The 22,422-nt window shown below is 34.2% G+C and overlaps 1 protein-coding gene across 5 annotated transcripts; it reads right to left on the minus strand.

The window, feature by feature from the left end:
- Window positions 1-1,461: 1,461 nt before the first annotated feature.
- On the minus strand, window positions 1,462-22,201 carry LOC127853160 (serine protease inhibitor dipetalogastin-like). Of its 5 annotated transcripts, none has more exons than XM_052387414.1 (7): window positions 22,128-22,177; window positions 21,050-21,129; window positions 20,300-20,390; window positions 19,670-19,789; window positions 2,638-2,757; window positions 2,079-2,198; window positions 1,462-1,571 (listed from the first exon to the last, which is right to left on the minus strand). In XM_052387414.1, exons 2-7 carry the CDS (start codon window positions 21,105-21,107, stop codon window positions 1,538-1,540), a joined length of 543 nt encoding a protein of 180 aa, XP_052243374.1. In that variant the 5' UTR covers window positions 21,108-21,129; window positions 22,128-22,177; the 3' UTR covers window positions 1,462-1,537. The 5 variants fall into 5 exon arrangements, with proteins under 5 accessions (XP_052243374.1, XP_052243373.1, XP_052243372.1 ...); XM_052387413.1 differs by lacking the exon at window positions 19,670-19,789 and adding an exon at window positions 2,997-3,116 and having other exon boundaries at window positions 22,128-22,150; XM_052387412.1 differs by lacking the exons at window positions 19,670-19,789; window positions 20,300-20,390; window positions 21,050-21,129; window positions 22,128-22,177 and adding exons at window positions 2,997-3,116; window positions 3,654-3,744; window positions 4,402-4,481; window positions 5,407-5,489.
- Between the last annotated feature and the right edge of the window lie 221 nt (window positions 22,202-22,422).

Consider the following 22,422-nt stretch of genomic DNA (forward strand, 5'->3'; position numbering starts at 1 on the left):
AGTTGAGTGTAAAACTGTTCTACCTATCAAGCCTTTTCATTAGAGATAAAATTGTTTCATGCTGAACACGCAGTAAAAGTGTTACAAAGACGCGGTCATGTTTCCAATATTCTAGTGGTATGATCAAATCAGCCAATGGAATAAATGAAGTGTATTTATTCGTGTCTAGCCGCGGGAAATTTTATTGGACACTTACAAAGGTCAGGTAAGGTCAACAGTGACGTTAAACAGCTACGCCGAAAAAGAGAAACACGCGTTTAAACGATCAATATCCAACATGTAGAGAAGCGAGAAAGCACTTTTTTAGAACTTTTTTGTCATAAGGTTAACCGTGCAGAACCGCTTTCCCAGCAACAAAACAACTCTTAGTTGAGAATTTGGTCAAGCATTCATGTGGATACAAAATGTTTGATTTGTTACTAGGTCTGTGAATGTTGCCCCTGTTGGTGTAGCACAGCGGTATGCTTATGCTACGTTCTTTGTTCTGGCGATGGTAATCCGGTGGTCGAAAGTGTGACACAACAAGTGGACACAACGAAGCATTGAATAACGAACACGATATAAAATGTCTGAAAGACATAATCCCCCTCTCATAAACAAGTATTCGAAAGCATAATTAGTCAAACAGAGACCTTTTTTTCCATCTTGCAAAATTTTATGTTCAATATATACTATTTCATACATAAATACATACATGTTTTATATGCAGCGGTTCATGTACATGTACTTGAAGGGAGTATATAACGTAGTTGTATTCAAAACATTCATATAGAGAGACCTTGGTGCTGGGGATTCACTTGTGAAGTTTTCGTTGCATTCTTGTTACTACTTCGAACTACACCGGGTACTCTTAAGTATACTTCAAAGTACCCGAGATAAGGAAATTATACTTAGCAGTACCTCGAAGTATTGCCGAGTGCCTTTATGTATATTTTCCGTACCACTCGTAAATAATCTGCCGTTAACATTAATATATTTAAAAAATTTAAAATGCAATGTACACGACTGAATATTGTTAAGTATAGTATGTTTAGCTGAGCCAACACATTTCCATATATTGATATTGAATGACAACGTTACTAGAATTCATGTACTGCACGTTTCAAATTAATCAAACATTTATGTAAGACCATATTGTAAAGGAAATCGAATATTTGACAATTTGTTTGTGGTATCAGATATCATATCGGTATAAAATAAATGTGGTATTTCATGTTTTAAAACTGATCAACTCTTTGTGTTGTGATTACATACGTGTAACACTGTGAATGAAAGAGCTTACAGGTATGCCCTTGCAAATATATAAGATAAAACTTATTTATACGTACTTTAAAAGCATATTCAACAATTTTCGAACTTTTGATAAAAAACAGTATACGAATTGATAAAACTCTGCAAATCATGTAATAACAACCCGGTGCGGAAATAAACACGGTAAGATAAAAAAGACACAAACGTGAACACGTTGAATAATATTATTTAGTATTATTTTTCTAATCTATCAAGTAAATAATTTCGTCCAAGGGCTTTTCACATTTTAACACTGTCCGAAATATCCGAGCTCCACGCCCCTGCAAAATGACAAATAAAATAGCATTAGCAACTTAATACTTGTATATTAAATCATATGTTGCTGTTTTTTTATTCATTATAAGACATATGGTTTTCTTTATATTAAAAAAAGGTTTAATATTAAAATCATATGTTGTTAAATCATAGCTTGTTATGAACTTGAACCATCGGCCAATGAGAATGCCTATGACATTTAATCCTGGATTTAAATTGTTTAACTTTTTTAAGATGAAATCTTTGGCAAATGTCTGAAAAGTGTTAGCCTTGATTTGCATGCTAAATAGTTCAAGACTTAGGTGAAGTTCTGGCCAATCGAAATGCCTGTAAAATTAAGGCCCCGTTTTTCATTAGTTAAATACTGTATGTCAATATTAATGTGAAGATAAAGCTTTGATTAATGAAAATACGTACAATATTCAAGCCTTAATTTGTTGTGATAATCATTTAAAGATTTCGACTGATATAAACTTTAGACAATGTGCCCTTATATATGACAGGGTTCTTACTGGCAATCCATCAAACATCGGTTGTTATAGGTGACGCCGTCCTTTCCGCACATAGGGGTGTAGATACGGGGACAGGGGCACAGCTTAGGGCACTGTCCGTTCGATTTCATGCGCACTCCCCTAAAAATAAATACGAGTTTAGCATAAATAAATAGTATTCCCTGTAGAAAGCCGCGAATATCATTTAACATTGATTGTCTGATTTGTGTTAATTAATGCATTGACCTTAATTGTATGATGGCAATTGGTGATTATTTTACTATATGTATTACGCATAAAGCAAAGACTCGTATTGCATGTTCTTGTTCTACTGCTTAATCCCTGTGCTTTCTCCTACCTAAAAGAATGGAATGCTTAACACATTCTTCTGAGAAAGGTTGCAGCAAATTAATATGCATACTGTTAATAAATGTCTAGCATGGTTGATTTAATCACATGTATAAAAAAGTACATGTAACGAAAAAATGTTTTCGGTCAGGAGTATTTCTGTTTCAATTAATTTTTTGAACATTTTTTCAGATGATTTTGTTTACAGTTTTCATGTACCGGTACCACTTACTGGCACTCTAGTAGACAACGGTTACTGTATGTGACCCCGTCCTCCCCACACACGGGCCTGTAGTCACGTGGGCAGGGGCATTCCTTAGGGCATTCACCTTCCGATTTCATGACGACATTCCTAAAAAAACGTAATTAAGCAAGACTATAAAGTAACAATTTTGTTGAAGAAAACAAAAAGATTGTATACTTTCTATAAAAGCATTGAAATTTAGAAAAAAAAATAGATGATTAAGTTTATAAACTTTGCGCCCATTGAGCTTAAGATAGACTTTCATTTTATCGCAACGAGTGTATTTATACAACTAAATGTATACATGCGATGCTTTCCGCTTTGGAATCTGGTACTATGTGACTTACTGGCAATCGAGCAGACAACGATTGCCGTATGTGGTGCCGTCAGCTCCACACACGGGCTGGTAGTTGCGGGGACAGGGGCATACCTTGGGGCATACGCCTTCCGATTTAAGTGTCACGCCCCTTACAAAATTAAAATAAATTATATCTATGTGTATCAACACCTTCACAAACAATATATGTCAAAATACGTCGATATATGTATTGTCTATATGGGATTGATGAACAGAAAGCTTAGAAATGCCTTCGTTGATATCCGAGTCCATCGTTTAGACAGTACATGCACAAGTTAGAAGCCACGTCAGTAACATACGTACCAGGAATTTGTTTTGTTACTTAAGAAATTATTTTATCGAAATTTTCAGAAAATGAAATTTATAACCATGTTCCTAGGATTCAATATCGATTATGGACTTTTAACAGGAGTATAAAAATTCTGGCCAAAAGAACAACATAACTTACTACGCCCTCACGGCCTGATTCTACGCCTATAGTGTGAGTGTCAATAAAATCCCTTCCTTCGTATTAAACCCCTCAAACTTACAATAAAGGATTCAATAAAGATATTTTCTTTTAATATTACCAATATATCACCACTATTAATTCACTTCGTATTAAAGATACGTAAGTTTGTTTTAGTAATGATATTATATAACATACGCGCATTTCATTTGACACGTGTTGCCATATGTGACGCCATTAGATCCACATACGGGCATCCATGAAAACGGACACGCGCACACCGTGGCCTCTGAAAGTGAACACAACACATTTTATAGCATGTAAGCGTTTTGTAAATATATCAATATAATGTTTTGAGAATTGTATTATTACGTCGTATTAAATGGACCTTTCACGTTTTGGTAAATGGACAAAATTAAAAAAAGGTTTTTCAGATTTGCAAATGTTCGTTTTATTAATGATATCTGCGAGGAAATAGTAATACTGAACATTTGCCATGCTCTAAATATCCTTTAATTTGCATATAGTGATGATTTGAAAACCTGAAAATTATAAAGCGTACCAACGCGAAACGATTGAATAATTTGGAAAGTTCTGTTGTTGTCGTTATATTTGGGAAACCACGAGGTTTGCTCATATAAGTAAAAAAATACATCAGCCGATAGTATGAGCACGAATGGTCGAGTGGTGTAAGCGGGAGTCTTTTTACTCCAGGATTCCAGTGATCAGTGGTTCGAACCCTGCTGAGGGTTACCTGTTTCTATTTTAAATTTTATTCTTGATTTTTTACTGACGAATTTTAGATCCAATTTTTACATTTATCATTAGAAAGCAAAAAATGCCAAAATCTGTGAAAATGACCCTTTGATACGTCGTTTTAATACGACAGACTGGTAAGGTATCAACTGTTCAGACATTTTATCTTTAATCAAGAAAATCTACTTACGAGCACGGACCATCGCCAGCACACACGAGGCTATCGCCAAGAACAGAACCGACTGCATATTGAAAACTGTGGTTTAATTTCTGAAAACAATCAATAATATTCATGGTTGTTGTTTTCTAAAGGCCGTTACCATGTAGACAGTGGCCTACACGTTCCTTAGAAAATAGATAATAAAGAAGTGAAAATTGCAATAAAATCAGAGACTGGAAATGGAGTCTGAAAACTGAGTATGATTCACGTGGAAATGTAACTGGCTGTTTTCGACCACTGAAGTTCCCTCACATCCCTCCTTAGCCTATATAGCAAACAAACAAAAACTCTGACTTTCGGTACTAGCCGTTGGGCTAAAATACCTTACTTTTTTACAATTATAAGTTTATATTGATTAAAATATCACGAGTGGTATATGACATTACTTAAAAAAAGTTGTTAAGCTTTCATATGTTCAGTATATTAGGTAATACATTTTACTGGGTACCGGTACCAGGTAACTACCAGTTAACGCCAGTAGATTGATCATCATCGTCACGTGGTAAACCCAGGAATGCAAATTGTGCATGTGTAGTGAATGGTATATATTTTATATATAAAATGATCAATATACTTGCGTTATTTAGAGTGTGTATATCGTTATGTAACCTATTTTCGCGATGTACTTTCGATTTCAAATCGCGAAATTGTATTACCGAATATACTGAAAATATGAACTTTTTTCAAGTAGTGTAATATACCAGTCATGATATTTTAATCAATATAAACTAATAATTGTTAAAAATACGGTATTTTAGAACTTATCTTTTTTCGTCATTCGATCGTAGTTGACGATATTATAATAACCATCATCAAACCGTCAAACATACATCACATACTACAATCTTTCTAACAGTCTTCATAGAGACATTCTATGTAAATTTAGTTCGATACAAATATCAATTATTCAATTTCATATATAATTTCCATCATATGATATATTAACACATTTCTATAAAAAAATAATATGTATACCGTGCGAGTTCCCAAAGCTGAATGACAAAAACTGACCACGTTTCAACCATGCACGAATATCCTCGTGCTTCTAGAGCGCCTCTAGCGGCAAATTCATACTGAAGGGAACGTAATTTTCGACTCATTCAATAAAATATAAACATCAAACATTCTATTAGTCAATGGTCTTTAAACATGTTCATTTATAAGTGTTTATAAGAAAAGTTTAACTATATGTATGATCTGTAAAAGACTGCTCTGTAAGCTGAGTTGGTAGAGCGCTGAGCCGATGCTCAACACTGCTACATCGCTCATGTGGTGTTTGATCAAGACATAATTTACATGGCAACTCTTCGCCAACCTTTGATAAAGCAGGTATTATTTTCTGGTATACTCATAAGCATGAGAACGTGTTATTGAAAACCCGAATAGATCGGGAAACCTTACGCGTACGTTGACATAGTGGCCGCTTCTATATAAATGAAAAAGTATATTCCATTTGAAAAACTGTTTAATTGCCAAAAACAAAAAATATAATAGTTTACTTGAATATTCATAAAAAAGGTTCACTTATTTCATATCTACTCATCATCTGTTAATATCGTGATGTTCTTTGATTTTCATATCATATTAAGTTAACGTTGATCCAAATCTTGAGGATCTCTGATTGTGGTTGGTATCATTATGAGACAGAGGCATTTAGTCACACTATGAAATCACAACGAAATTACCGAGAATGGTTTGGAATATCAACAATAAGGTCAAGAAACAAAAGCATCCAACTGTATTTAATGAATTTCAGATGTCAGTTACATTTATATAAAAAATAAACATTAGTTCATCATTCGGAAACGTGAAGTGATAAAATTAAGTATTATTAATTACAACATGTATCATTATTTAAGTATTATTGGTCAAGAAATTGTATTGGAAACTACTCGACTCAAGGTTAATATATAAGTAGATATTTGCATATAATTGTTTCATTTCATAGATTCATTGTAGATTGGTTATATTCAGTATATTGCGATTGTACAAACTTATCGATATTTTAATCTGTTATACGCAATAATTTTCTTTTTCAAGTTTTTACATGACGAATTTACATGTTATTACATACCTTTTTACTATTTGAATAAACGATTGAATCTGAAAAAAACGATGTGCAACATCATGATTGCAAGCACATCGACCGTCGGACGCAATACATTATATCCATTTATTTTATGCTTTCCGGTGTTTTATAGAGAAATATCCGTGAATTAAAACTGATATTTTCACTGTTTCAAACAATGCAAATTATCAGTGAAAATAATCGATAATTTTCACTGTTTATGTTAAATGACGTCATTTTTTTACGAAATGACGTCATTTTCCCAGCGAAATTCTTTAGTTAAACTCTTTAACAATGAATATAAACTCTGAAAAAAAGCATAAAATAAAAAGAAAATTTGTTGGGTTCGGTGGATTATCGATTTTAATTCACTCGTGATCATATAAAATATATATTTTCACTCGAGGCTGAGCCACTCGTGAAAATATTATTTTCTATGATCACTCGTGAATTAAAATCGATAATCCACCGAATCCAGCAAATATCCTCTATATTATACAATGTGTTACTGTAATTAAGGTGTATTTACCAAAAATATCACCTTCAATATTTAAATTTCATGTGTAAAAAAAGCATTACAATTATTTCAAATACCGCTTATATAAAAGGATACAGTAAAGCAAACACGTGCACGTACAAACACAAACATCACTTAAAAGTCATACCTGTGTTTGATTAAACAGCCACAATCCTTTTGACGTTCATTCCAAACGTCCTGTGCATTTATATTCTAGAATTGCACGCCTGCGGTGATCACCTATCGCTATTTCTAGCGGACAGCTGGACCATGGCCGGTAGCGGACAGCTGGACCATGGCCGCAAGAGACGTCAGTAACCTGACCAATGGACACGCGCGATGCAGTATGACGATTAATTTCGAGTACAGCTAGACAGCGCCACAGGTGGTTAGCGTGTGGCTATGATATTAATTAGTGAAAACATCATTTTGAATGATAAATAATCATATTATAACGAAAAATTAAATTTTATGGAAAAAATCCCTATCAAATATATATATAACAAGGTATGCAACTCAAAATCACCCCAAAACGGGGTGCATCGCTTTGAACAGCCATATTTTCATCAATTGTGCAGCGATTTTCACGATCTTGGTCTTATTCAACGCAGAAATGAATTTTCTTTCTGGAAATGTATATGTTTTGCAATATTTTTACAAATGCTGGGTCAACTTTTAAGAAATAACACGATACACAACTCGTGCATGATCATTGTCAACTGGGCCATGCGAGTTGTGTATCGTGTTAGTTCTTAAAAGTTGACCCAGCATTTGTAAAAATATTGCAAGACATATATGCGTTGAATAAGACCGAGATCCTGAAAATCGCTGCACAATTGATGAAGATATGGCTGTTCAAAGCGATGCACCCCGTTTTGGGGTGATTTTGAGTTGGATACCTTGTTATATATATATATTTGATAATGATTTTGTTTTTCAAAAAAGTTAATTTTTTCGTTATAATATGATTATTTATCATTCAAAATGATGTTTTCACTAATTAATATCATAGCAACACGCAAACCACCTGTGGACCGCGCTGTATTTGTCTGAAAAACGTGTTCCGAAAAAAACAGTAGCGCTGTGACAAGCTTCTCTCTTGTTGTTGGTGGCAGATGGATAACAGTGCCTCTATGTTCGTTAGTGCCGTATTTGCACATCGCTACAACAGATGCGGCTTTCCTTTGGGGAGATGTTATTGACAATGACATTCGGCAACTCAGGAATCCATAGTTTGACGGGCCTGTCCTGACACATGGTTTCAAAGCTGTCACTTTATGAAACGTTTAACAGACTAGAATGAAATAACAATACAAGAACTTTTATGTCACATATTTTTGGACGAATTCAAAACATCGTAAATTCTCAAAATAAACTGTGACACTGCAGTCCAAAAACAGTTACATCCGAATTTTACTCATCTTAAAAAAAGGTCACAAAATTATTTCAAATGCAAAATATTGTTTACCTTCATGCGTTATTTATAAACATTTAAATAAGCTCTAACGTGATTGTTTCAAACATGTTAAATAGTGTGTGTTTTTTTAACAAGCTTATGTTAATTTAAAAATAAAGTGAAAACTAGTGACCTGAAAATCAATAGGGGTCATCTCACAGTCATGATCAATGTACCTATGAAGTTTCATGATCCTAGCCATAAGCGTTCTTGAGTTATAATCCGGAAATCATTTTACTATTTCGGATCACGGTGACCTTGACCTTTGACCTAGTGACCTGAAAATCAATAGGGGTCATCTGCGAGTCATGATCAATCTACCTATCAAGTTTCATGATCCTAGGAATAAGCGTTCTTGAGTTATCATCCGGAAACCATTTTACTATTTCGGATCACCGTGACCTTGACCTTTGACCTAGTGACCTGAAAATCAATAGGGGTCATTTGCGAGTCATGATCAATGTACATATGAAGTTTCATGATCCTAGGCATAAGCGTTCTTGAGTTATCATCCGAAAACCATTTTACTATTTCGGTTCACCGTGACCATGACCTTTGACCTAGTGATCTGAAAATCAATTGGGTCATCTGCTAACCATTATCAATCTACCTATGAAGTTTCATGATCCTAGGCATAAGCGTTCTTGAGTTATCATCCGGAAACCATTTTACTATTTCGGGTCACTGTGACCTTGACCTTTGACCTAGTGACCTGAAAACCAATAGGGGTCATCTGAGAGTCATGATCAATCTACCTATCAAGTTTCATGATCCTAGGCCTAAGCGTTCTTGAGTTATCATCCGGAAACCATTTTACTATTTGGGGTCACTGTGACCTTGACCTTTGACCTAGTGACCTGAAAATCAATAGAAGTCAATTGCAAGTCATGATCAATCTACCTATCAAGTTTCATGATCCTAGGCCTAAGCGTTCTTGAGTTATCATCCGAAAACCGTTTTACTATTTCGGGTCACCGTGACCTTGACCTTAGACCTAGTGACCTCAAAATCAATAGGGGTCATCTGCGAGTCATGATCAATGTAGCTATGAAGTTTCATGATCAAAGCCACAAGCGTTCTTAAGTTATCATCCGGAAACCACCTGGTGGACCGACCGACAGACCGACATACCGACAGACCGACCGACATGTGCAAAGCAATATACCCCCTCTTCTTCGAAGGGGGGGCATAATAAAATACGATATGCTTTGCTTGAAAAAAAGATCTTCGTACATTTCCGAAGATACAAAACACACACAAATGATGGTACGTTTTAGTTTATTCACCGTACCCGGGAAACATGTAAGTATATTTAAGAGTACCCGAGGTACATGTAAGTAGTACCCGAGCCGACAATGACCAATCGCGCCATACTTGCAGGTGGTACAGACAAGTAAGAGCGTCATGGACTGATGATTTCAATGCAATTGATATTATGTAGAACATGATCTCAAATATCAACATATGCAATCTCAAGTAGATATATCTTTATCCATTTATTGGAAATTAAACATTCACTTTTTATTATACATTGAAATAATGTAAATTAAATACATAAATAACAAAAACGTTTTAATTGTTTATTATCCTTGATAAATATATCAGAGTTTTGTTACATATAAGTAATAAACACAACATATTACTGACAATATTGTCAGTAACAAACTTGCATTTAGTTTCAGAGTGTTAGGTTGTTAACATTTCCCCTGCCTAATGCAACTTGACCTCTAACTGACAATATTTTAGAATGTACTGACAAGCAAGAATGATTTTCCATTATGTAATAGAAACTAAATATCTTTAAAACAAAATTAAGTAAAACCATCTAATTGTTAATTTGTATTTGTTTGAAGATCAATAATTAAGCAGTATTTGTGTGCAGGTCAACATACCACCTTGTGTACTTCAACTGTAATTACTACAGGCAAGTTTTTAACCATTACGGGACAATAATTTTTAATCAAACACTTTCAGATGGCTGTAAAAAATTGTATAAATACATGTAATACAAATGTTAAAAAAGTAATTTTTGTAAAATAAGAGTTCATTTACGTAATGTTTTGCACGGAACCCAACATTTGAATTGACAACTCATGCTTACAATATTATTATATCAGTTTTTGTGTTCATGATGGCAATTTATTGCAAAACAGTCTAGTAGTTTTGCAACCTAATTACAGTGAACAATAGACATATAATTTATTTTATGCTTTCCAGTGGTTTATAGAGAAACATCAGTGAATTATAACTGATAATTTCACTGTTTCAAACAGTGAAAATTATCAGTGAAAATGATCGATAATTTTCCTTGTTTACTGTTAAATGACGTATTGTCTCAGCGAAATTCGTTGGTTAAACTCTTTAACAATGTATATAAACTGTGAAAAAAAGCATAAAGTATAATGAAAATTTGTTGGATTCGGTGGAATATCGATTTTAATAAACCATTTCTCAGAAAGTGTTCTTTTAGGAGTAAAGTTGTTAAAGCGTTGTTTAGTTAATAACAGTTTATATAATACAGATAGGCTGAGCCTTATCGTGTAAAATAGTAAGTTTCATAAAAATAACAAATGAAGTTCAGTATACAACCTGCAGTCTATGGCGCATAAAGCATATAAATCATTCTTTAACCCCATTAGTGTCATAGATGACCTAATAATTTAGACTTATTAATCCCATGTGAGATTGTGCAACCAGTTACATACACAATTTATTATATGGTTAAAGTATGTTACAACCATAATGTATCATGAGCAGCAGTCACAAGCCATATCATTCTATTGCTGGACTCAGTTGACCAAAACCTTACTGACAATTGAGCCAGCTTAGTAAATACATAAATAACATTCAAGAAGCAATATGATTATCTTACATTTGAAAAAAAAATCAAACTTTTTATGAGTTTACAACAAAAACATAGATTAAAATTTGATTATTTCATTTACAGTTATAGCTTAAGCCTTTCAGTGCTGGAACCGAATTTTAAAGGCCTTTGCAAACAGTTTGGATCCAGATGAGACGCCACAGAACGTGGCGTCTCATAAGGATCCAAACTGTTTGCTATTCTGATAGTATTCTTTAAAAAAAATCGAAGAAAATCCTAATTTTAGAAATTCAGCAGACGACATTTTAGCAGACGACAAATTTCCCAGCATGCAAAGGGTTAAACCAAAATAATAATAAAAAACACTATTAGCTTTAGTTGCTGCTTTGAGTTTTCAGCTCTCTGGTCCTGTTTTGAATGCAGGCAAAGTTGCCTCACAGCAATGTAACACATGACACAAACAAATGCCTGTAGCAGGGTGCGGCTGTGAGAAGGTCTGACATTAGCTGATGTGTCACATGATCTATCACATGATATGTCACATGATCTATCACAGAGAGCAGGATTTACACTTTGTTATATAATGTGACAATCAGCCCTGGAACTGCAGCAAGCCGGCTTGAACCAGTTTGTGGATCTTGGCCCTCATGGATGGATCTGAGGTCTGTAGTATCCTGTGCAGAATATAAAAGAGAGCATAATGAGCATTGAAAATAAACATATTTCATATAAAAAAGGAATTATTATTAACACTGTTAGTAACTGACGGTGTATGGGATATACACCCTCAGTAATTTAATACCAAAATCGAGCTTCGATCTCGTATGGTATGAAATTACTGAGGGTGTATATCCCATACACTGTCAGTTACTAACCGTGTAACGATTAAATCTCAACTGAAAACTCGGGTAGTATGGACATTACTCGGGGTGTATGGAAAATGCTCCATGGGTACGTGACCGCTCTAAGCCAATCGGATTAGGTCATTTGTGTAGGAGGTGAGATATAGGTTCATATTTTGGTTTGGTTTGGGTGAATTTTAATAAAATTGTTATAGTGAAACACAGCAGCCTATATGATACAATATTTGTCATATATAATATTCATCATATTCATCATATAGAATATAATATTCATCATACTACTAAAAGTAATACCAACAATATTCATCAGGTCATGACACAAAATACTTAAAAATTTTATTAACATTTGGTTAAACGTTCATAGATGAAAACACAATTCTTTAATGTTCAGACTAAAATTGTAAATAATTTTAATTAAAAAAAGTGGTTGCTGTTGGAAAAACGTCATCTTGTTCTGTGAGATATAATCTTAATAACATAAGAATCCTGTTTTCCCTTAAAAATGATGATTCCCCTGATTTTCAATAATGTTTTCTAACAAATCATTAATGTAAAAAATTAGTTTTTTCCTCAAAATAAGGGCAAAAGACACCTGCAGGTGTGGATTTTTTTTTTACATGAAAACGTGATTTACAAATACGAATCTTTAACCTTTTACCTTTCAAATTGACCTTTGACAGACCAGGGTGAGAGTTGAATATGACATGTAAGCCAGAAATAATCATCTTAAGACAATCTCTCCCCATGTTTTGCAGTAAAGAAGCAGAAATGAACATTATTTGCTATTGAATCATGTTCATGCAAAACATCTCCTGATTATAATTATTTATCTAAAGATATATATACTTTGCCTGTAAAGTCCCCTTATGATAGTAAATGTTGCAAGTATAAAAGCAAAAGCTTTGATACTCTAGTAATAAAGTGAGCCTTAACACAAAACTTAACCAAATTTTCGATTTTCTAAGTACAAAAAGGGAACACGAGTCTTACAAAATGCTTGATACAGTTGTCTGCTCTTGATTATAGATTTGGTTCATGTTGGTAAAGAAGTATGCAAAAAAAATATATTTGAGGTGGTACGCAAACTTTACCAAAGATTAATAAATAATACGCATGTTCTAAGTGGAAAAATGGTCATAATTTTTACAAAATGCTTGAAACAGTTATCTGCTCTTGTTTGTAGATTGGGGTCATGTTCGTAAATAAGTATGCAAACTATAAAAGCAATATGTCAAGGGACAAGGGAAATATTTGTGGTGGTACGCAAACTTGTACATTCAAACGCTCACGCTCACGCTCACGCCGACGCGGCGGTGAGTAGGATAGCTCCACTATATACATTTCATATATAATAGTCGAGCTAAAAACGTTGCGAGTTTACAGACCTAAATCATCTGACAATGCATGCATTTTCTCTACTGGCCATTGGAAATATTTGCTAATTGCATGGAGTGCCATCAGGTTTATGTGAACATAGTTGAACTGCATGTTTAGAAAAACGAAAAATTCTAGACGGAAAGCACGTACCAATTTCCCAGCATAGGTCTTAAAACGAATTATATTCTAATATATATATATATATATATATATATATATATATATATATATATATATATATATATATATATATATATATATATATATATATATATGTGTGTGACGCGGACGCATCGCTTTATCCAGCGACATTGGTGACAATCTTCCGAGTAAATTTTACAACGACCCTTTGACTTGAGTAGGTTCGTTCTGAAGTAACTGTCAACGGGCAGTAAGAAAAAAGGAGAAAACACGCGTCGAAGAGATCAATATCCAACATATAGAGAAGCGTGAATGCACTTTTTTAGAACTTTTTGTCATGCACTTTTTGTTACCGTGCAGAACCGCTTTCCCAGCCACAGAACAACCCTCGGTTTGTAACTAGGTCTGTGAAGGTTGCCCCTGTTGTTGTAGCACAGCGGCGATGGTAATCCAGTGGTCGAAAGTGTGACACAACAAGTGGACAAAAAGAAGCATTGAATAACGAACACGATATAAAATGTCTGAAAGACATAATCCCCCTCTCATAAACAAGTATTCGAAAGCATAATTAGTCAAAGAGAGACCTATTTTCCATCTTGCAAAACTTTATTTTCAATATATAGTATTTCATACATAAATACATACATGTTTATATGTATTAGTTCATGTACATGTACTTGAAGGGAGTATATAACGTACATTGTAGTTGTATTCAAAAACATTCATATAGAAAGACCTAGTGCTGTGGATCCGCCTGTGAAGTTTTCGTTGCATCCTTGTTACTACTTCGAACTACCCCGGATACTCTTAAGTATACTTTAAAGTACCCGAGATAGGGAAATTATATTTAACAGTACCTCGTAAATACCACTCGTAAATAATCTGTCGTTAACATGAATATATTCAAACTTACTTAAAATGTAATCTACAAAACTGAATATTGTTAAGTATAGTATGTTTAGCTTAGCCAACACACTTCCACATATTGATATTAAATGACAACGTTACTAGAATTCATGTACTGCACGTTTCAAATTAATCAAACACTAAGACCATATTGTAAAGGAAATCGATTATTTGACAATTTGTTGTGGTATCAGACATCATATCGGTATAAAATAAATGTGATACTTCATGTTTTGAAACGAATCATTTCTTTGTGTTGTGATTACATACCTGTAACATTGCGAATGAAAGAGCTTACAGGTATGCCCTTGCAAATATACAAGATAAAACTTATTTATAAGTACTTTAAAAGCATATTCAACAATTTTCGAACTGTTGATAACAAACAGTAGACGAATTGATAAAACTGTGCAAATAATGTAATCACAAACCGGTGCGGAAATAAACACGGTAAGATAAAACAAGAGATGTGTTTGTCAGAAACACAATGCCCTCTACTGCGCCGCTTTAAAAAAAAATATATTATCCCTTTAAAAATAATAATTCCCTTGTGAAAATGATATGTACCTGCCAAATTATATAAAATTGAAAATATCTCCCTTTAAAGCTTGTTACTTCCCTTGGATTTGAAGGATGACCTTGACAGTGAACCACTCAAAATGTGCAGCTCTATGAGATACACAGGGTATGACTAAAATACGAAAACAGAACTGTTTTCGCGAAAACAGTACTGTTTTCGCGAAAACAGTAACATGTACCGAAAACAGAATTCCCAACTTTACAGCGTGATAGTGGCGCTAAACTATAATTTTGATGAATGTTTACAACAGAACGCAAAATGATGCTTTATATTAATTATTTCTTTTTTACGACAAGCATGTTATTACTGTTTTAAATGAAAGCATTATATAATACGAGGACATGATACCGAATTAGTAACATGTACCGAAAACAGTTAGATTTCCCACCTTTACATCGTGATAGTGGCGTTAAACTATGATTTTAATTAATGTTACCAACAGTACGCATTTAAATGAGGCTTTATATTAATTATTTCTTTTGTACGATAAGCATGTTGTTACTGTTTTAATTGGAAGCATTATATAATACGAGGACATGATAGCGAAAACAGTAAATTTACCGAAAACAGTTAGATTTCCTACCTTTACATCGTAATATTTCCGTTAAATCATGATTTTAATATATGATAACGTTAGAAAGCATTTGAGCGAAGATTCAAATATGTTCAAGACGGTACCTGTAATTAAGTCAATGGTTATATAAAAGAACACATCATCAATATATATATTTTATTAATGAACACCATGTTAAATATTGGTATTTTTGGTAGAGTAGACAAAATTAAATTAAATGTTTTACATAAAGACATTATGGGAATAAATAACATTTCATAATAAGATGCATATTAATTATGACGTTCGGTATCGGAACGTGTTTAAAAGTTTAAACATGTGCTGATCGCAACGACAATCAAGACAACAGCTTTAAAGTCACATGCCTATAAATAATCCCACCATAAGGGAATTTTAATCACAGCATACAGAAATACATTTCATGCATAATGTGTCGACAATTAAGGCAACAGCTTGACATCAATTTTTAAAGTTTTCTTTTTGCGGATGGCGTTCTTGACCGCTCTGCTCGTTTTCTTTTTCGTTGGCAGGGTTTTTTACCGGCTGAGGGTGTTTTGATCAGTGTTCTTGATCCATCAGTGGAAACCACTACATTTGGGTGAGACTTCCCGTAGTCACATAAGAATTTATTTTTTTTCCGTTCTCTTTGTTCTTCTGTTAACATCTCCCAATGGTCGATGGACACTTGGTGGTGTTTAAATTGTTCCGTCAATCTGAAATTACCAGTACCTCGCACGGCCCTACATCTCTCCATTTTTAGCGTCTTTGGATACTGTGGATAGTCTGGGTTCGCCGGCGTTCAAAGCACCAGGTGGAGACGAAAGACTCCCCTTACCGACCGTTGGTTTTCGTATAGCTTCGGTTTCTGGTAACGAAGGGAAATCGTCGTCGGAATCGAGGATGTATGGCTTATCAGCTGAGTTTTCTGGTGCACTGTCAGTCAAATACTGGAGTGGTTGAACTGTAGTTCTTGGTTGTTTTGTATTCACTAGAGGAACAAAATGGTTTCCGGACCAGTACTTGTACTTGTGCAACAGGTTATCTCTCTTAACGCCCGAGTTTAGCTTTTCGATACCGCCTTTTGAGTCACGATGAAGACGACGCAATCCAGATTCATAGTCGAAAGTGCCATCAGAATTACTACGACAAGATATACAGTAGAATTCCAGCTTCTGATCATTCCAGCTTTTCTCAAGAGATTTCGTGATGCCCTGGCATTTAAAATGACTCCAGGTATGGCATACCGTAAAGAATGGAAAAAAAACACTTCTGAATGCGTGTGTAATTGAAAGGGATACAAGCACGATAATATGAGTCGCGATCTGATAAAACTGGGCATAATGCATGTGCGGTCTGAACAGGCTAATCTCAGACGACACTTTACGCACATGCATTATGCCCAGTTTTATCAGAACGCGACTCATATAATCGGCTCTACGTTGAAATGCTTTAACACAGAAATTTGCTAGTCGTATCTTTACATATTTTCTGGTCTCATTTAATAATAATTGTAAACATAATCACTATCAAAACCCTGATTGTTTGTCAAATTGCTTAAATAATTGTATGTCCTTTCAAATCAAAGATTCCATGACAACAAAATTACAGTAAAAAACACTTCTGAATGCGTGTGTATAATTGAAAGGGATACAAGCACGATAATATGAGTCGCGATCTGATAAAACTGGGCATAATGCATGTGCGGACTGAACAGGCATATCTCGGACGACACTTTACGCACATGCATTATGCCCAGTTTTATCAGAACGCGACTCATATAATCGGCTCTACGTTGAAATGCTTTAACACAGAAATTTGCTAGCCGTATCTTTACATATTTTCTGGGCTCATTTAATAATAATTGTAAACATAATCATTATCAAAACCCTGATCGTTTGTCAAATTGCTTAAATAATTGTATGTCCTCTCAAATCAAAAGATTTCATAACAACAAAATTACAGTCCAAAATTACTAGTGCGAATAAATATAAAATGTACAATTTAAAAAAAATGAGTAACGTAAGCAAAGGATATAATTCCTACAATACTCAATATTCTTACAAATATTGCTCAAATTTCTATTTTACTACAAAACATCTGGCATTTTACGTTCATTCGCATGACACATACCGCAATTACTCTAAGTATTCGGTTAATATTTTTGGTGATTCTTACTTTTCGGACAGTACATTTTAAAGCGTTATTTTAGCAGATTTCTTCCCATATTTTCACTTATCAGTCTGGTGTCTCTTCGATCAACATTTTTATGACCGGATTAAAATAATAATGCAGATAAATCCCTTAGGGCAATGGCATAGGAAAAAGCGATGTTTTAGTCTTAATATTCACTGTTTTCATATAATAATACACTGTTTTCGGGCGTACATTTTACTGTTTTCGTATATCAAAAAAAGAAAATAAATGTGGATTTTTTAATTAAAATCATAGTTTAACGCCACTATCACGATGTAAAGATGGGAAATCTAACTGTTTTCGGTACATGTTACTGTTTTCGGTATTATGTCCTCGTATTATATAATTCTTTCATTTAAAACAGTAATAACATGCTTGTCGTAGAAAAGTAATAATTAATATAAAGCATCAGTTTGCGTTCTGTTGTAAACATTCATCAAAATCATAGTTTAACGCAAAATCATAGTTTAACGCCACTTTCACGCTGTAAAGTTGGGAATTCTAACTGTTTTCGGTACATGTTACTGTTTTCGCGAAAACAGTACTGTTTTCGCGAAAACAGTACTGTTTTCGCGAAAACAGTACTGTTTTCGTATTTTAGTCATACCGGAGATACACATGCATGCCAAATATCAAGTTGCTATCTTCAATATGGCAAATTTATTGCCAATGTTTATATTTTTGGACGGAATTACAGACTGACAGACAGACGGACTGACAGTTCAACTGCTATATGCCACCCAACCGGGGGCATAAAAAGACACAAACGTGAACACGTTGTATAATATTATTTAGTTTTATTTTCTAATCTATCATGTAAATAATTTCGCCCAAGTGCTTTTGACATTCTAACACTGTCCGAAATATCCGAGCTCCACACCTCTGCAAAGTGAAAAAATAAAATAGCATTAGCAAATTAATACTTGTATATTAAATCATATGTTGATAAATCATAGCTTGGTGTAATCCTGAACCAATTGCCAATGAAAATGCCTATGAAATTTATCCAGGATTTTAATTGTTTAACTATTTTAAGATAAAATCTTTGGCCAATGTCTGAAACGTGTTAGCCTTGGTTTTCATGCGTTAAATACTTAAAGACTTAGGTGAAGCTCTGGCCAAGTAAAATTAAGGTCCCGTTTTTTATTAGTTAAATATGTCAATATTAAGACGAAGATAAAGCTTTGGTCAATGAAAATACGTACAATATTCAAGCCTAAATTTGTTGTGAAAATCATTTTAAGAGTTCGACTGAAATAAACTTTAGACACTGTGCCCTTATATATGACCGGGTTCTTACTGGCAATCCATTAAACATCGGTTGTTATAGGTGACGACGTCCTTTTTTTCAATTTAATTTATTTACAGTTTTTTATGTACCACTTACTTGCACTCTAGCAGACAACGGTTACTGTATGTGACCCCGTCCTCCCCACACACGGGCCTGTAGTCACGTGGACAGGTGCATTCCTTAGGGCATTCGCCTTCCGATTTCATGAGGACATTCCTAAAAATCATTATAAAGCAAGACTATCAAGGAACCATGCTGTTGACGAAAACAAAAAGATTGTATACTTTCTTTAAAAGCATTGATATTTAGAAAAACAGGTGATTTATTTCATAAACTTTGCGCCAATTGCGCTTAAGATAGACTCATTTTATCGCAACGAGTGTATTTATACAACTTAATGTATACATGCGATGTTTTTCGCTTTGGAATCTGGTACTATTTGACTTACTGGCAATCGAGCAGACAACGATTGCCGTATGTGGTGCCGTCAGCTCCACACACGGGCTTGTAGTTGCGGGGACAGGGGCATACCTTGGGGCATACGCCTTCCGATTTCAGTGTAACGCCCCTTACAAAATAAAAATAAATCGTGTCTATGTGTATCAACACCTTCACAAACAATATATGTCAAAATACTTCGATATATGTATTGTCTATATGTGATTGATGAACAGAAAGCTTAGATATGCCTTCGTTGATATCCGTGTCCATCGTTTAGACAGTACATGCACAAGTTAGAAGCCATGTCAGTAACATACGTACCAGGAATTTGTTTTGTTACTTAAGAAATTATTATATCGAAATTTTCAGAAAATGAAATTTATAACCATGTTCCTAGGATTCAATATCGATTATGGACTTTTAACAGGAGTATAAAAATTCTGGCCAAAAGAACAACATAACTTACTACGCCCTCACGGCCTGTTTCAAATCCTATAGTGCGAGTGTCAATAAAATCCCTTCCTTCGTATTAAACCCCTCAAACTTACAATTAATATTACCACTATATCACCACTATTCATTCACTTCGTATTAAAGATACGTAAGTTTGTTTAAGTAATGATATTATATAACATACGCGCATTTCATTTGACACGTGTTGCCATATGTGACGCCATTAGATCCACATACGGGCATCCATGAAAACGGACACGCGCACACCGTGGCCTCTGAAAGTGGACACAACACATATTATAGCATGTAAGCGTTTTGTAAATTTATCAATATAATGTTTTGAGAATTGTATTATTTCGTCGTATTAAATGGACCTTTCACGTTTTGGTAAATGGACAAAATTTTAAAAAGTTGTTTCAGATTCGCAGATGTTCGTTTTAGTTATGATATCTACGAGAAAAAAGTAATACTGAACATTTACCATGCTCTAAAATATGCTTTATAATGCATATGTTGATGATTTGAAAACCTGAAAATTATAAAGCGTAGCAACGCGAAACGATTGAATAATTTGGAAAGTTCTGTTGTTGTCGTTATATTTGGGAAACCACGAGGTTTGCTCATATAAGTAAAAAATACATCAGCCGATAGTATGAGCACGACTGGTCCGAGTGGTGTAAGCGGGAGTCTTTTTACTCCAGGACTCCAGGGGTCAGTGGTTCGAACCCTGCTGAGGGTTACCTTTTTTCTTTTTTAAATTTTATTCTTGATTTTTTACTGGAGAATTTTAGATCCAATGTTTACATTTATCATTAGAAAGCAAAAAATGCCAAAATCTGTGAAAATGACCCTTTAATACGTCGTTTTAATACGACAGACTGGTAAGGTATCAACTGTTCAGACATTTTATCTTAAATCTAGAAAATCTACTTACGAGCACGGACCATCGCCAGCACACACGAGGCTATCGCCAAAAACAGAACCGACTGCATATTGAAAACTGTGGTTTAATTTCTGAAAACAATAATATTCAGGGTTGTTGTTTTCTAAAGGCCGTTACCATGTAGACAGTGGCCTACACGTTCCTTAGAAAACAGATAATAAAGAAGTGAAAATTGCAATCAAATCAGAGACTGGAAATGGAGTCTGAAAACTGCGAATGATTCACGTGGAAATGTAACTGGCTGTTTTCGATCACTGAAGTTCCCTTACATCCCTCCTTAGCCTATATAGCAAACAAACAAAAACTCTGACTTTCGGTACTAGCCGTTGGGCATACCGGCTATCCATTTATTATTATACCTAAAGGTACCGTCAACCACGAATGACGAAAAAAGAAAAGTTCTAAAATACCGTACTTTTTTACAATTATTAGTTTATATTGATTAAAATATCACGATTGGTACATGACATTACTTTAAAAAAAAAGTTGTTAAGCTTTCATATGTTCAGTATATTAGGTAATACATTTTACTGGGTACCGGTACCAGGTATCTACCAGTTAACGCCAGTAGATTGATCATCATCGTCACGTGGTAAACCCAGGAATGCAAATTGTGCATGTGTAGTGAATGGTATATATATTATATATAAAATGATCAATATACTTGCGTTATTTATAGTGTGTATATCGTTATGTAACCTATTTTCGCGATGTACTTTCGATTTCACATCGCGAAATTGTATTACCGAATATACTGAAAATATGAACTTTGTTAAAGTAGTGTAATATACCAGTCATGACATTTTAATCAATATACACTAATAATTGTTAAAAATACGGTATTTTAGAACTTATCTGTGTTCGTCATTCGATCGTAGTTGACGGTACCTTTAATATAATAACCATCATCAAACCGTCAAACATACATCACATACTACAATCTTTCTAACAGTCTTCATAGAGACATTCTATGTAAATTTAGTTCAATACAAATATCAATTATTCAATTTCATATATAATTTCCATCGTATGATATATTAAGACATTTCTATAAAAATAACATGTTTACCGTGCGAGTTCCCAAAGCTGAATGACAAAAACTGACCACGTTTCAACCATGCACGAATATCCTCGTGCTTCTAGAGCGCCTCTAGCGGCAAATTCATATTGAAGGGAACGTAATTTTCGACTCATTCAATAAAATATAAACATCAAACATTCTATTGGTCAATGGTCTTTAAACATGTTTCCTTTCTGGAAATGTATATGCCTTGCAATATTTTTACAAATGCTTGTCAACTTTTAAGAAATAACACGATACACAACTCGTGCATGATCATTGTTAACTGGGTCATGTGAGTTGT

Source organism: Dreissena polymorpha, chromosome 12 (assembly GCF_020536995.1).
Source record: "Dreissena polymorpha isolate Duluth1 chromosome 12, UMN_Dpol_1.0, whole genome shotgun sequence".
In the NCBI taxonomy this organism is placed as follows: Eukaryota; Metazoa; Mollusca; class Bivalvia; order Myida; family Dreissenidae; genus Dreissena; species Dreissena polymorpha.